A 16,570-nucleotide genomic window follows, 5' to 3' on the forward strand; every position below is an offset into this window, starting at 1 on the left:
AGCACCAGTGCTGAAGAGGACTTGTTCTGGCTTCCCATGATCTAGCCTCCTAAAAGGGTTTGAGGCAAAGCAAGGCCACATCTTGCAATGCAAACCTACAACCAGCTGTGGTATGCATGTGACTAGCAGAACTGCCTGGGCAGGGCTAAATAATGTCCAAGGACAGTCCAAATGCCAAATTAATATACAGAAAGCCAGGGGAGTTCTCCATCAGGCTTGTCCTCAGTCATTCAGGTACACTTTACACAAGGCTAGCCTTGAAAACAGCCCAGAAACTTCAGCAAGTCCAAAATGCATCTGCCAGGATTCAATCAGTAGCTACCCCTTCCTACCACATTACATCATTCCTCTGTTGGCTTCACTGGTTGGCAGTGCATGTCCATGCTCACTTGAAGGTTATGGCTTAAACCTCTAAATGGTTTGCAACCAGAATATCTCTGAACCATATCCCTCCATATGAACATGCCTGAGGCTTACATTTCACTGCAGAAGTTACTCTTCAAGGTACACTGCTAGCTGAGAAACAGCAGATAAATATCTGAGAAATGAATATGGTTATGGAGCCCTCGTGGCTTGCTTTTAGGTGTGTGATAAATATGAATTTATTTAAGTGGATTTTGTTACAATCTTGATTTTATTGTGTATTCCCCTACTTGGTTTTTAGTTTTGCGTCTTGGCTTGTTTCTGTTACTGTTTTTTTAGGTCGCATTTTTATATTGATTGATTCTTTTATATTGATTTTATGTGAGCTACCTTGTGTACCTTTTGTAAGGTACACATGCATCCTTTGCAGCCATGGTACTTTAATCAGTACCATACTAAGATGATAGATCTGTCTCACATATATTCACACTGCCACCATGGTATCTGATAATGGAATGTATTCAAGAGAACAACACAATGGGACACAATTATTTTTTATTTTATTTTTTTATATAAATTTTTTATTAAGGTTTTTCAATACAATTGCATATTTAATAAAACAACATTGATTGTTTAACATCTTTTCATTACTACTTTGGACTCCCTCACGTCTCCCGCTCCCACTTGCATCATTGTGAAATTGTTTCCAAGCAAATTATCATTTTGTTCACAGTCTTAGATTCAATCATTAAAATACAGTCTCTTCTTTTCTCTTAAAAGAAATATATACTTTCCTTATTTCCCTTATAATTAAGCTCATATCTAATTTAGTGGTAGACAATTATTTCTACTCTGACATCCTTGTTAACATTCAGCCAAATTACAATACTTTTGTAAGTAAGTCTTGAATTTCTTCCAGTCTTCTTCAACCCTCTCCTCTCCCAGGTCTCGGATTCTGCCAGTCATCTCAGCTAGTTGCATATAGTCCATCAGCTGCATCTGCCATTCTTCCAGAGTGGGTAAATCTTGAGTTTTCCAGTTCTTGGCGATCAGTATCCTTGCTGCCGTTGTTGCATACATAAAAAATGTTCTGTCCTTCTTTAACACATTCTGGCCGACAATGCCCAAGAGGAAGGCCTCTGGTTTCTTGGTAAAGGTATACTTAAACACCTTTTTCAGCTCGTTATATATCATCTCCCAGAAGGCCTTCACTCTAGGGCAAGTCCACCAGAGGTGAAAGAATGTTCCTTCATTTTCCTTACATTTCCAACATTTATTATCAGATGAATGGTATATTTTGGCCAATTTGACTGGGGTCATGTACCATCTATATATCATTTTCATTACATTTTCCTTCAGAGCATTACATGCAGTGAAGTTCAGCCCAGTGGTCCACAACCTTTCCCAGTCTTCAAACATAATATTATGCCCAATGTCCTGTGCCCACTTTATCATAGCCGATTTAACCATTTCGTCTGGGACGCAATTAATATATTTCTTAATGAGCAAAGCATCTCCCAGCATTAATGAAAATATAGATAATCATACCTGTAAGCCATCAAATCCTCTGCAGCTAATTAATCTCGGGGGGGGGGGGTGTCAGAAGAACCAGATTACCCACTACCCTCTTTTAAATCTTCTGAACTGCATGCAGGATTACACATCTTCTAGAACAGGTGGTGAACTAGCAGTCTGCAGGTCTTATTTGGCCCACCAAGCCTTGACCCATCAACCCACAACTCTGTTTACTGACCATACTGACTTTGCCCTAAAATTACAACCCATCATTTCTGATACCTCAGTGAAGCCTGTTGAAAGTAACAACTAAACTCAAGCAGTAGAATGGATCACTTGATGTGCCAAAACATGTAATGTATTTGTTTAAATCACCTCATTCTAAGTGGCCTGAAACCCTTCATGTGTGAAGTGAGCTAATATTTCCTGTGTGGGGGGAAAGTATTCCTGAAGATGATCAGTGGCTGTTGTTCTTGGAGGCTCTGCTATTGTGTGTGTTAAGTTTCATGAGGAAACACGATCAAAATTATGCCAGAACAGGGGTCATCAAGTCACATGTGCAGTGTAACAAGTGTGCTGTTAATAATACATGCATTCTGATGGGACCAGGTGAAAGTCCTCATATTATGCAGAGAAACGAAACACACGTTGTCCACTTAAACACACGCAAATAAAAACAGATATATGGAAGCATAGCTTCCTCATTCAAGGCACCCACACTAGTTTCCCAAAGACCCTGGCTCAAATTGAATTGCTGTCCTTCAGATATCTGCACTTTATGACTGCACTTTGTTAAGCAGATAAACTAATAAAACAACCCCCTCTCCCTCAAAGCAGATAAAAAGGATACTAGACCTTATATACATAAAATAGCTGTGCAGGTGAGAGATCAGTTCCTACTCTCACAACATTCCAACGACACACACAAAGAAAATGTGTTCCTAATACTCACAGGTGCAGGCACGTAAAGCACAGCTTCCAGAAAACAGAGAAGCAGCACCACAGACACACACTCTTCTGTACACAGACAACCACGTAGAGATCGTTCTTAGAGATGTATGGCACACTCGCAGATGCATAGATACGGCGTGCGGAATAGGAGCTACCTTTGCCTTCCCACGAGACGCGCACAGTGATCACCCTTCCACATTCACGCGGAAAAGTGGAAGGCAGGCAATTCCCACGCACAAACATACAGGGACACACGCTTTTACAGCTTACCCACAAGACACCGTCTCTTTTTCACACACACACACACACGCAGCAGACGAGCAGGCAGGCAGCAAAGGAAACAGTAGCCTCACCATATCAACATAATACTCGCAGGACCTAATTTATTGCTGGGGAGGGTGGAAGCTAACACAAGGCGGCTCACAGTTCCGTAGCACTTAGTCGCCCCCCCCGCCCCCTCTCTCACACGAGCACTCTCTCTCTCTCTCTCTCTCTCTCTCTCTCTCTCTCTCTCTCTCTCTCTCTCTCTCTCTCTCTCCCTCTCCCCCCTTCCCCCTTCCCCCACCCCCTTACTCTTCGGATCCCTCTGCTAGTTGCGTCAGTTCCCCAGTAGCGCGCCAAGCTGGGCAAGGGAGCTGTCCAGAGCCTTTTGGTGCTGAAACTGCAGCAGCTCTGACCAGCCCCCCTCCGCCGCTGCTTCCGCCAGCGCATATTTTCTATGCTAAGCAAGACCTTTCCTTCCCCCACCCCAAACGGTTTATTGACAGCGACTGCCGGCCCTGGAGGCGGAGAGAAGCAGGGCTGGGCAACAACCTGAATTTATCCTCCCTCTCCCGCTCGCTCGCTCTTTCCCCCCGCCGCCGCTTTTCTGTCTTGGCTTTATTTATTTAAGGGCTGAGCAGCAGCAGGAGGAGGAGGAGAGAGAATCACGTTCCACCCATCCTTCCTCGCTCCCGCCCTTCCTCAACATCCCCATTTGCACTGCAAAACTATCCTCCTTTCCCATTGCATCCCAAGGAGGTAGCAACAGCCACATCATCACTGAAAGCCGGATGGGAGAGAGCTGAGGGGAGGCTGGTGAAAGGGAGAAGCTGATCGCTGCCCAGACGCGAGGAGCTTCAAGCAAAATACCCCCACTCTTCGCCTTTCCCCCCTTCTCGATCTGGCACATCGTATTCCTAACAAGCCTGCTTTCATTTCCCCCCCCTACCCAAAGCCGAGGATACTATCTACGTGTGGGGTCCCCCACCCCCACCTCTTTTTATTTTAAAGACTTGCAATGGTTGAGCGTCAATGCCATTGAGCGAAAACAACAGTCAGAGAAAGAGGAGGAGAAGGAGGAGGAGGAGGACAGGGGAAGAGGAAGATGAAACTGGAGACGGTTGTAGCGGCGGAAAAGAAGGAGCCTTATGCATCAAAAGGAGATCCCTGCATCTGCTGAACGCACCTTTTCCTCCGCGTCAGCCACAATGGTCTGTACAGGCTGTCAATGCGTTTGATGACGTCCCTATTTTGTGAAAGGGGAAAGGAAACGTGACAATGTAAGATCCACGTTCTCTTGGTCAATTTCGTGCGAAAAGGATAGAACCGTTTTCTACGGATTTGTTTAGCTCCCCAAAGTCTAGGAGGGAAAACCATTTGAGGAATTACTAAGATCCACGTCCCCTCCTCAATCCTAATAATAATAATAATAATAATAATAATAATAATAATAATAATGTGTGTATGCGTGAGTGTGGTCCAGATAGTTCCTGGAACGGGGAGTGAAAACAAAATCCAGTGAATTTGGGTATATAAAAAATTAACCTCATTTAATACTCACTTCCTTTCAGGACTTTCAAATTTTCTATTGAGAATATTTTAATAAAGTAACATTTCAAGTAATCAGTGAGGATTTCACATCGAGGGTGTGTTTTCCCCTCTTCCCCAAGAAATGTGTGCATCTTTTTTCAATGAAATCAGTTTTGATATTACTATTAATAATGATTATGATGATAGAAACAAGAACTAATTTTGCATTTTATTAATGATCTGCTCTGCTGATATTCTGTCAGAGACACATTTTTAAAACGTTCCAACTAAATAAAAATAGTAATAAGGAGAAATACTTGACATGCCAAATACTGTTGGAAAAAAACTATATACACATATATATTTATTTTCTCCACACCTTCTGGTGACTTGAATTCCTCTTCCACTTCCTCCTTTTTTTGGAGTTACCAATTGTTATCAGTTTCCACCACATTTTCCGAACTTTTTAAAAAGGAATTGTGGAATTGCTCATTTAAAAAAAGGAGATGTGGAAAGGAGGAGCCTGAAATCAATATTTTGTGGTTGTTGTTTTAAAAGGAAACCTCATGATTGTTGTGTGTGTGTGTGTTTTTAAAACGGAGTTGCTGTGAAATATCCGAAAGATCTTCCTACAAATTCCACTTTTGTTATTTAGCTAGCTCTTATATATGTATCAGTGAATTTGGGTGGGAGCAGGGAAAAGGAAACGGAAATTAACCAATCCAGCCCTCTTGCTCTTGGGTGCCCCCTACCGGCCCCATTTTTTCCCACCCGTGCCTGTCTGGAAGGGAAGGCACATGTTAATACCAACCGGTGCGATCGTTTTATGGTACTGTTGCTGCGGATTGCTGATCCCCAGACAGATGTTGCGCCACCAGGGTCTCCTCAAGTGCCGCTGCCGCATGTTGTTCAATGACCTGAAGGTCTTCCTCCTGAGGAGACCCCCCGCGCCCCCTCCGCCCTCGCCGCCGCCTCTCCCTCCCATGAACAGTGGAGACCAAGCCTTGAGCTTGCAGGCTTCTAACAACAACACGCTGACCACGCTCTATGGAGGGCGAAGGGGACCTTGGAGAGCGCCGACTGCCGGGGGTGGTGGTGGAGGAGGAGGAGGAGGGGGAGGGGGGGCAACGAGCCCTCCAGAAGAGGAGTGGGGAAGTCCTGGAGGAGAGGGAGAGCAGCCCATGTCTATGATGAGCAGCGCCTCCTCCGAGGACTTCTGCAAAGGGAAGGCGGAAGATCGGTATTCCCTGGGGAGCAGTTTGGACAGTGGCATGAGGACCCCACTCTGCAGGATCTGCTTTCAGGGCCCAGAGCAGGTGAGTGTGTGTGTTTATGCACATATATGTTTACATTCACCTGAGAGAGACTTCCTACAAAGCCAGACTTTCCTACACCTTCAAAATAGCACTTGCCCCTCCTCCCCACCCCCACCCATCTCCACCCAAGCTGGAAAGGCTCCCCGCCCCCTCTCTCCACGCATTCACACAGCTACCTGGGGTGTTCCATTTATCTGTATCTGTAGTGAAGTTTTGAGAGAGAGAAAAAGAGAGCGGAGGAGTCAGTGGGCACAATGGCCCAACTTGGTAACTTTTGATGAAAGAGGACTGGAAAGTACTGCAACACAGTAGGCCCAGGACCAAAAGCACACAGGTGCATACACCAATCACAAACATGAGTAGACAACCCCCCTCCAAAAAAAGGTACCGCAACAAGGGTCCAGGACCATCCCCCTCTTTTTATGCATAAGCAGTAGTAAACATAAAGTACAGTTTTTAAAAAAAGAAGAAGAAATCCAGAAGTATTAAGCGCCACATATTTAGTTGTTCTGCTGGTGGAGTTTAATTGCATTCCTGGTAGTTTGTGCCAGGTCAGGCATTACTCTTCCATGCAACGGAGAAGTGAAAGAAATGATGAGTGAAAGAAATACAGCTTAATGCACTTGTGGAGGGTCTGTGAGCCGCCTTTTGTGGTCAGCCCTGAAGATGCTAGCCATTCCTTGTTTTAAGTTCCGGTAGATGGATTGTCTTTCTGTGTCAATAGCATTCCACATGCAAAGTTACATGGACATAGGCAAGTATTGCTCAGAGTGACACTGTTATTGCCTTCCTACTACTGATTTGGTGTTATGTTTAGTTGCTTGACTTTCCAAACAGCAGAGGCATCGCTTTTGTTTGACTGATGGTTTGCAACTTGGTGGAGAAAAGTGGACTATACAGCTTCCCCCAGATAGCATTTCATTTCAAGTGTTTTGGAAATCTTTCAGACTTTCTAAGTCCGGTGTGATCCAGATTTGGTCAGAGTAGACCCACTGAAATCAGTTGAATTGGAAGTTAGTCTTGACTAATTGAAGTCCTATGTATTTGAATGGGTCTACTCTCCAAGTATGTCTAAGTTTGTATCCAAGCTTGTGTGATTTCATGTGTAAGAAAATATTGTGCATAATGAAAGTAATGTCATCTTTGATACCTGGCTGAAAGATCTCAGTGTGTCAAATTAATGAATTAAACAAGCTTGTCTCAGATTGGCTAACGTCTGAAATGCTAAAAATGTGTGGACATCCTGAAAGCTTGAATTTCAGCACTGCTCAGTTAGCAGATGTTTAAAGATTACTAAATAAGGCAAAAGTAAACAAACAACCAAGGAATTTAAAGCAATTAGTTTTTTTAAAAAAAAACCAAACAGCAGCACACTTTTCTAGGAAGTGTATTTAGAAAGCACAATGACATAATGATTCATTAGGAATGATGAGCAACTGAAATTGTGCAACCAAACTTCTAAACTTTCATTTTTGGTGTGAGGGCTCACCCATCACAATCAGATACACTGGACACATTTGGGGTGCAGTTTCTTTTTCATAGTTTGATTGTAATATGCTCAGAGCAGATGTTTCCACTACCGGTAAATTGTGTTCATTGACCACAATCTGCTACACAGTTGCACATGTTTCAGCATTATTAAAATAGCTGGAGCTACTCCGTGCTGTATCTCAAAAATTGTTTTAACATGGATATCCTGTAGCCCTGATCATGAATTGTTGTGTAGTATTTGTGAGGCCACATTAGATGCTTTCATGAAATAACGTGATGTGGCAGTATCTGTAATGCAGAGTCAGAATATAGGATTTATCTCTGTAGAGTCAGGCTGGCACCTTGGACTCAGACAATGAAGACCCTGAATTTGCCTCTATTCTCATACAATATTTCATAGGTTGGACTTGGGCATCTTTATCTCTGAGTGTCAGTTTTGAGCCAGCAAAAGGACTCACCATGGCCAATCAAAATGCTGAACAAGTTGAGAATGGTAAAGCCTGTTCAGTGATAAAATATTATTGAAAGAATAGTGATGCTAATGTTGTTGTTGTTAAAAAACACACACACAATGCTATAGTTGAAAGGAAGACCGAGAATAATGCTTCCACATGTAGCATTCTGAAAAGTTGCCTGTGGAACATCTTATGCTTCCAATTCTGGTGGGCCACTGTGGCTTCAATTGTATGGTTTGACCAGTGGATGGTTTGAGTGGATGGCTCAGCCTTCCAACAGACTGTGTGTGTGTGTGTGTGTGTGCATGTCTATGGTGAGAAGGTGTGGATGAGATGATCTTTCATGTCTTCCAGTAATGTTAAATGAACCAGCTGCAAAACACTCTTCCATCATACGTTTAGTAGCAATTTGAACTTTAGCTGTGCTATTTGCAGACATAGATCCAAAATAGCAAGCAGGGGTGATGGATGCTTTGTGTAGTATAAAACTGATCCCTGGCCTGATACCATGCAGGCACCAACATAGCAATCACTCTGATGATTACACTGCTGTCACCCAGAATGCTTGTGCTCAGTTGCACACTGATACACATCCAGGGTTCAACCAGTTATTCATACACCAAGCATCCAACCTGTGGCTCACTGCAGCTCTCAAAGATCAGCTGCACATTGGCTAATACCAAATTGCAGAAATCCACGAGTACAGGCTCTGCTTTATGGGAAAGACAAAAATACTTTCCCTCCAACAAATAAAAATGTAAGAAGGTCACAGTATATTTTAAAAACAGAAACTGAGAAAGGTTAACTACAGTCCTGCACATAAAATGCACAGGCACTGCAGCAACTGGGCAGAACAGGAGGGGGAATGCAATGCACTTATACCAGGTAGGTTCAGAATCTGCTGGAAGATCTCTTTAGTTCTGCTGCAGTCCCAATCCTGCCCTTTTACTAGAACGGAGGTTGGCTTGAGTGGAAATGTTTTATCTTAACTGGATTCTTAGTGCCATGCGCCAACTCCATCCTTAGAACAGCATATGTTGCATTTGGTAGTAAAATTCTATTGTTGCTGTTGTTTAGTCATTTAGTCGTGTCCGACTCTTCGTGACCCCATGGACCAGAGCACGCCAGGCACTCCTGTCATCCCAAACTCGTGAAATTAGCATTTACTTTTTGGGGGTAATCCTGCTGCTAATGTTTAATGTAAGAGTAATGTAGTGTAGTAAGAAATGACATATATTTCCTAGCTTAGTTTGTGAGGCTGTACCAAAAAATGGGCTGGAATCAGGATTTGCTGTAGTTTCTCTTCCATCACTGTGTGGAATCCAGAGCTGACTTTGCTATACTGTGAGTGTAAATGTTAAGGTTTCCTAAGGAAGAAAGGAAAAGACATTTTAGTCGTCAGCATTTTAGCAGAGCCTTGAGTCTATTGTAAGGGCATTGGATGGAGCATGTCTTGTGGCCTAATAAGGAAAATTCAGCATCTCACAAGGGTAGTGAAGATGGTTCATACTCATGCAGCATCTAAAACATAAAGAGTTTGGCAGAGAGATTCATAGTGAGGAATGGAAACAGAAGGGATCTTGCGTGACTTCACTTTGTCCAGCAGTGAGAATGGTATTGTTGGACCTGCAGTATCTAGAAAAACTGAAGTGCCCAGCTGGGGGAAAAAGCCCTGGTGGTTACCTAGATCTTGTTGCTGGTTGTGATGTCCTGGTACTGTGTTGTCCAATATTTGTTTTGACCAGCTGTAAGTCTCTACCAGGGCTATAACTAGAAATGGCTCTTTGGCAGCTGTCCCCATGTGGTGAGTCACAGAACAGTGATTGGAACATTATTTTGAGTGATTCAACATTATCAGTCTCTGGATTGAGTGGCAGTTGGTTGGCCATTGAGTCCTTTTAGACAGGAAGAGTTCCTGTTTGAGATGATAATTTGAGTAAACAAAAACCAAAAAACAGGTTCTTGTATGTTCTTTAGCTTTGAGTCACATCTGACTGCTGCCTATGGCTGTGCCCTGACACTGGCATACATTTGTACAAGCTTCTGTGGTTTGGGCAAGTCAGAATCTCTTTGGAGATAGGCACAAACAAAGGTACAACCATGACATGCAAGGGATTTGGTGGGAGCTCCTGAGGCCGCTGTTGCAGTTCTTGGGCTAGATGCTGAGGTGTCCATAGAGAGCATTGGTTATTGTTAATATGTGTGCTTAAGGTCCCAGGTTCAATCCCCGGCATCTCCACGTAAGAATGGGAAGGGTGAATCACTGGAGAGCTGCTGCCAGTTTGTGTTTGCAATACTGAGTTTACTGGGCCAATGGGTCTGACCCTGTGTAAAGCAACCCCCATTGTTCCTCTTTCCTGCCAGCGTCACTCTTCTACCTGATCGCTGCACAGAACCAGAGTGCTGATTTGCAGTATACTCTGTTAGCCAGAGGATAAATGACCACTGAGACACAGTCCTTGGTGGTGACTTCTGTAATTGATGGTTTCAGCAAAATGCCTTAAGATGATTTAAAAACAAAACAAACAAACAAAAAACCCTCTCTTTTTAAATACACATTTTCCCCCCTCTGCCAGACAAATTACACCTTGTGGAATTTTATTTCTTTTTTATATGTTTAGAAAGCCACTCTTCTGAAGATGCATGCAACTATTCCCCTTGCGTATCCTGCATAATTCATCTTTATAGAGGTACACAAACTGTTTATCTTTCTGCGCTAGTCCAGGAAAGATGGAATCTATGAAGCGTGCCTTTGTGTGTGTGTATGTAGAGATTATAATCAGCGTTAAAGCAAACAGTCTGCTTTAGAGAGCACTGAAGCCTTAAGACAATTGCAGCACAATTGTATGCCTGCCTACTCAAAAGTAAGTCCCATTGAGTACAGTGGAGCTTACTCCTTTGTAAGTGGGTATATGATTATATGATTACAGCCTTAGCGTCAAAACACACATTGCTGGATTTTAAAATAATAAGGCATGGAAGGCTTCCCCTCCATTTGCATTAAGTGCACAGGGAAGGGATGTTTATTCCCTCCCTTCCTGGTCACGATCATGGGTGGAAACCAACCCAGCTTTGATCCCACAAGGAGCACCATTGACACCAATGAAATTTTCCCCTCTAAGTTCAAGTCCAATGCAGCGGAGGTGGACCCTGTGCAAGGCCAAAATTTGAGACCCTCTCTAGCTGCTGCCAGGTAAGAGGTACCAGGTATTCGAAAGGAGGCAGGAGGGCTCTGGTAGTATCTTAGAGCTGCCGCCCCCTCATTCCCAAAGTTGGTAAGTCCTTGCTGGGTTTGGGGAAGAAGGCGGGAAGACTCTAGTACCCTGCCAGAGCCCTCATGCCCTTGAGAAGGGTCTGCAGTCTAAATGCTCTGCAGTCTAAATGAAAGCTGCTCTCCACCTCCATACTTACCTTAAAATATCTCACAATGGCTCGTAATAATAAAAACATAACATAGTTTGGCCCTCAAACACTTGCTTTTTTATTTATTATTATGTATTTATTAATATTATTTTTAGGTGTGTTCCAGATGTTTTAGATTACAACTGTGCGGGCTGAGGTTGATAGGAGTTGTAGTCCAAAACAGCTGGAGGGCAATATGTTGGCAAAGGCTGCAAGAGAAACAAACAACAACCTCACACCTGGAAGGTATGTTTTCAGAGTCTCCTGAAATCAATGTGGCATAGTAACCAGATGCAGCTCTGAAAGTAGAGGATTCCACATCTGTAGGTCCACCACAAAGGATGCCTGTTTCTTCACACACACCCCTCACGCATCTGAGGTGGACTTTTGAGGAAGGTATTTGATGTCAATCTCAGTGCACACGAAGCATTGTTATTATTACTATTATTTATCAGACATATATTTTTTTCTTCAACAGGCAATCATATATGTGATAGGAACAGCAATAACAGCAACAGGAAAGAAGAAAATGTTATACAGATGAGTTCCAATTATCATTCTCCTCAGAACATTGAAAATCCACAATTAACACTCAGATTCCATGTACTCTACAATACTCCAAAAAATTGTTCCTTCTTAACATGAACATGTTAAGCCTATAATCATAGCCCTCAAATCTTGGGTAATGCATTAATTCTGCCATCACCACATAGTCACCAGATGGGCGGAGTATAAATTATTATTATTATTATTATTATTATTATTATTATTATTATTATCATTATAGTCCCATATTTTATCATGCCATTCTTTAACTGTTTGGGACTATTGCCCACCTCCATTTGCCAGCATATAAAATTCTGGTAGCTGCTAGCAAATATGAAATCATTTCCTTATGTTCTTTCTTTATTGACCTTTCCAAATAATTTAATAGAATTGTAAGTGGATGCAATGGAAATTCATAACCCAACATTTTCACTAGCCGAACTTTAATTTTCTCCCAGAACTTTCTTGCCAAGTCAGATTATATTTGTGTTAGTGATTATGCTTTGATTTAATATATAATGCCTATATGTTAATATGAACATATACTCAGAGTTTCTTAGGTTTATAGAATATTCTGCAGGTAAGGTCTACACAATACAAAAGGCAGAAAGGTTGTTTCTTTTTTTAAAAAAAGAAGAAGAAACAGCAACAAACCTGAATGGCCATAATAACAAACACACCGAAGAAGGCTGTCACCCATGAGATTTATAAGAAATTAAGGTAACACCAAAATATCCTTGCCAGAGGTTATTTATACCATAAATATAATGTATTGGCTTCCCAATTGCTTCTTTCCAGTTTTCATGACAAGAGAGATGAATAGATTCATTGAACCAGCCTCTCTTGGCAAAGACATATGCAGCCTTTTGAGTTCCACATCTGCCTTTATCAGGCAATAATCTTCATCAGAATCTGAATACTGAGAATGAACATATCTGCTTCCCCATCCTCTGCCCAATTATGAAATAATAAGGAAGGACAGGAAGCATATTGAAGAATGTGTTTAAAAAAAAAGCATTATTGATTGGAAATGCAAACTTTCAGGCAGGAACTGTTTCTGCATACAATACACTGTCAAGTCCCATAAAGAGATGCAAATCCTATTTAGATTTTCTTTACAAACAAGCCTAAATAAGATTTCTCCCTGTGCGTCTTTCTCATCTGTCTTTGCAATATATTTTTTTTAAAAAAATATATAATCTCACGACTAAAGCAAGCCAAAAAGGCTGCAAGGATTTTCAGATTTCAGTTTTATGGCAGTTCGAAACACGGCAGCCTCCAAGCAGCTGGCTTGCTTGTATCTTAAGATCTATGTGTGTGATGGTGGCTTTTATGTATAAGCCCATGGTTTCTGTTAAAACTCATGTTGGGCAAAGGGAGTAGAGATAAATAAAGATTTGGGCTTCCCTTTAAGTGAAAGCAACTCCATAATGCTGCTTTGTGCAAGGTTACCAGATGTCCCTGTTTCCCAGGGACAGTCCCCAGATTTACAAATCAGTCCCCATACAAAATCCATTGAAGTTGAAATGTGTCCCTGGATTCATTGAAAAAAATCTGGGAACCTTGTGGTTCCTTCCTTTCCCTGAGTGGGTATGTTGTGAGCCTCAAGGTCCCTGGTTTACATCTTGCCTGAGCCACAAACTGATGAGATGTCCTTAAGTATGCCATTATTCTCTCAACTTCAGATCCCCCCAGTGGCGTAGCGTGGGTTGTCAGCACCCGGGGCAAGGCAAGTAATTTGCGCTCCCTAACCCGTGGATTTGCGCCCCCTAACCCTAACCCCCAGATGTTGCACCCGGTGCGGCCGGCCCCCCTGCAACCCCCACACTACGCCACTGGATCCCCCTCTGCATGTGGGACCTACAATAAAATGTTGCAGTGCAGAGTGTTCTTGCTCAGCGTGCCAGCCAGCCATGCGCCTTGTTGCATTTCCCTCTCCCTTTCCTCTATCACTTTCCCTTCTGTCAGTCAGTATCCTGTGCCCACTTAGTATGCAACACCTCCTTCAGCCAGATCCAGGTATCAGAGACTTGATTCATTTTCGCTGAGATATTGTGGATTTTCTCTGTTTGGGAACTAAGATTCAGGAGCAAGGGTGATTCATAAACACGTGCCCAGGTGCATAGGAATGATAGGCCTCTTGACTATTTTCTTGTTTTGGTTCACAACATCTGTTCACAAAGCATGGCTTAGCTTGGACAGAAAAGAAATTGAGATGCTTTGACAGGTGAACCTCCGTGTTCAATAGGTCTGAATCCTACCTGGAGGGGAACCAAGCAGGTCATCAGAGAAAGAGAAAAAAATTAAGAAGAAAAAGCTTCTTTCACTTCAGTGAGTGGCAAGATTGCAAAGGCAGCAGTGCATAAACTCTCCTTCTGTAGTTATGTCCCCTTGTTGCTGCTTATTGTGTTGAGAGGGCAAGACTATCAAAACCTCCTTCAGATCTGGAAGGCTCTGGAGCATGAAATAGGGACTCCTTCCTGTAAAATGTAAATATGCTGAGCCCATATATTTTGAAGGTGGCATCTCTCTATTTGAATTTGCCTCTGCTTTCCCCTCTCAGGCTTCACCTGAGCTTAGTTCAAAGGGAAGATATAGTAGCTGGGAATGTGAATTCTGGATATGTGATCTGTTTTAGGGAAGGATATGTATGGAACTCCCTATACTCATTCCAATATAGGCATATAGAGTTCCTTCTGGTAGGGAGGATCCGGAGCCTGAAACACACATTCCTTTGAGTCGTTGGCTCACCCACTGAGCTTCGTGGCTCAGTCTATCTAGCCCACCCACCTCTATCATTCATTCATTCATTCATTCATTCATTCATTCATTCATTCATTCATTACCCACCCTTCATCATAAGGTTACAACATTAAAAACAATATTAAAAACAATGAAATCAACTCTATTTTCATATGATGGCAAGAGCAGTTGCTAAGGGAAGCCTGCTCTTTTTCCTTGTCCATAACAACAGAGGTGAAGAATCCTTCTGGCATGGTGAGCCAGATCATTGCCTTTCGTCATCCCTGTAGGCCAGGAACAACCTACCTGTCAGTCACTTGATATCATTATGCAGTCACATGATTAGCAAGTGGGTTGTCCCATTCCCTTGCACAGTACTTCCCAAGCACATGGCAACCAGCTCATGGGAACCATAACGCAAGGGGCTTTGCTGGGGATAAGCGCTGTACATTGGGCTGTGATGATTAGAGCCCCGAGGTGGTGCAAGTCGAATGCCAGCCTGCAATGCCAACGAATTCTGTATTCTACCATACGTTGGAGGCCAGTGCTGGTTTGCAGACTTTTCTTTCTTTGGTGGGCCTTCTACCCATAGAAAAAACTCTTTGTTCTCCACTTCCTCTTGCCCAGACCTTGGATGAGTGGGTAGCACAAGCTTATCCTTGGGCCTTCTCAGATCTTTCTTCTCTTGATGGCTGATGGAGACTGTATTTGAGCCAATGTTCAGCTCCCTTGAACCCAGCTCTCTGAAGTGGCAAGAAGTTATGCTACTTAAGAACCTTATAATGCTGGTTTACTTGTTATGGTTTGTTGAATTCATGAACTGCCCAGAGAAGGTTTGTTCATGGGTAGCATCCAAAAAGCACAGGTAAGTAAATAAATAAGGAAGATCCTGTTGCTGGATCAAACCTCAGGTCACACAGTGCTTTAATCCTGCCCCCGTGCCAAAGCCCATCCCTGCTTCTCTTTTTCCATTCCTGCTCTGCTCTTGCATGGCTTTGTCAAGTTTTCCCCACTGCACACCAAGCCTCACTGCTGCCCATTTTCTTTGAAACGCCAATTTGGCAAGCAAAGTCTCTCCCGCTAAAAACTTCCAATGGGCTGGAAGCCGAAAAAGCTGATATCATTAGACATTTGCCAATGATGGTTAAGATTCCTGCAGCCTACAAAGTGGCAGGCGCAATGTGACTATTACAGCAAGCCTGGAGAAGAAGGGCCATGCATCATAGGAGGCAATTATAAACCTGTTAGCTTAGCACAAATTGTGGAGAGAATATCAGAAACAAAGCTGTGAGATTTAATGAGAGGAAGAACTTTGATTAGGGAAAGGCAGCTGACGTGGATCTGGGGGGGGGGGGAGCAACGGAAGCCGCCAGAGCTTTTCAAAAGGCATTAATGTCAATGTTGGAAAGGAAACAAGTATAGTTGATGCTGCACGCTTATAAATCTCAACGAAAAAAAGGTGCCAAGACGTTCCACTCTGGACTTTATTTGCTAACGAGTGACATGCCTGCCATGAGGACAGGGAAGGATGTGTGTGGAGGGAGGGTTTGTAGTATATTGCAGGGAGTGCTGGAGTTGAACAGTGCAATGTATCTCCGCAAACTGAGTGTGCCAGGAAGCTTTTGCGTTCACAGCATTGTTATTCACAAGCACAATGCCACTAGGGCTGCGGATGCACCGTGCATTTAAAGCACACTTAAAAGCACATTTTCCCACCCAGAGTCCTGGGAATTGTAGTTTACCCTCCAGAGCTACAGTTCCCAGGAATCTTGGGAGAAAGTGATATGCTTTAAATATATGGTGTGAATATGCAGCCTAGGTTTCTTTCCCTTTCCCATTCAGCAGCCCAGGAGTCAATTCAGTATGGTCCTCAGGAGAGCATTGTATGTGTGAGCCTGTAATTATGTGATCATGTAAGCAGAACGGATTGCATCCTGCCCTCGTGGGCAGTTGTTATTTATCGCACCTATATCCCATCTGTAGAATGCACAGAGAGCT

The 16,570-nt window shown here is 43.0% G+C and overlaps 1 protein-coding gene across 2 annotated transcripts in view; it reads left to right on the forward strand.

The window, feature by feature from the left end:
- Window positions 1-5,086: 5,086 nt before the first annotated feature.
- Window positions 5,087-16,570, forward strand: part of MARCHF4 (membrane associated ring-CH-type finger 4) — a 106,689-nt gene continuing 95,205 nt past the window's right edge. For both annotated transcript variants that reach the window (XM_081885886.1, XM_081885887.1), the window contains exon 1: window positions 5,087-5,936. In XM_081885886.1, coding sequence (XP_081742012.1) covers window positions 5,418-5,936 — 519 coding nt within the window. In that variant the 5' untranslated portion in view covers window positions 5,087-5,417. The remainder of the gene's footprint in view (window positions 5,937-16,570) is intronic.

This window comes from Podarcis melisellensis (genome assembly GCF_964234715.1).
Source record: "Podarcis melisellensis genome assembly, chromosome: 1".
NCBI lineage: Eukaryota > Metazoa > Chordata > Lepidosauria > Squamata > Lacertidae > Podarcis > Podarcis melisellensis.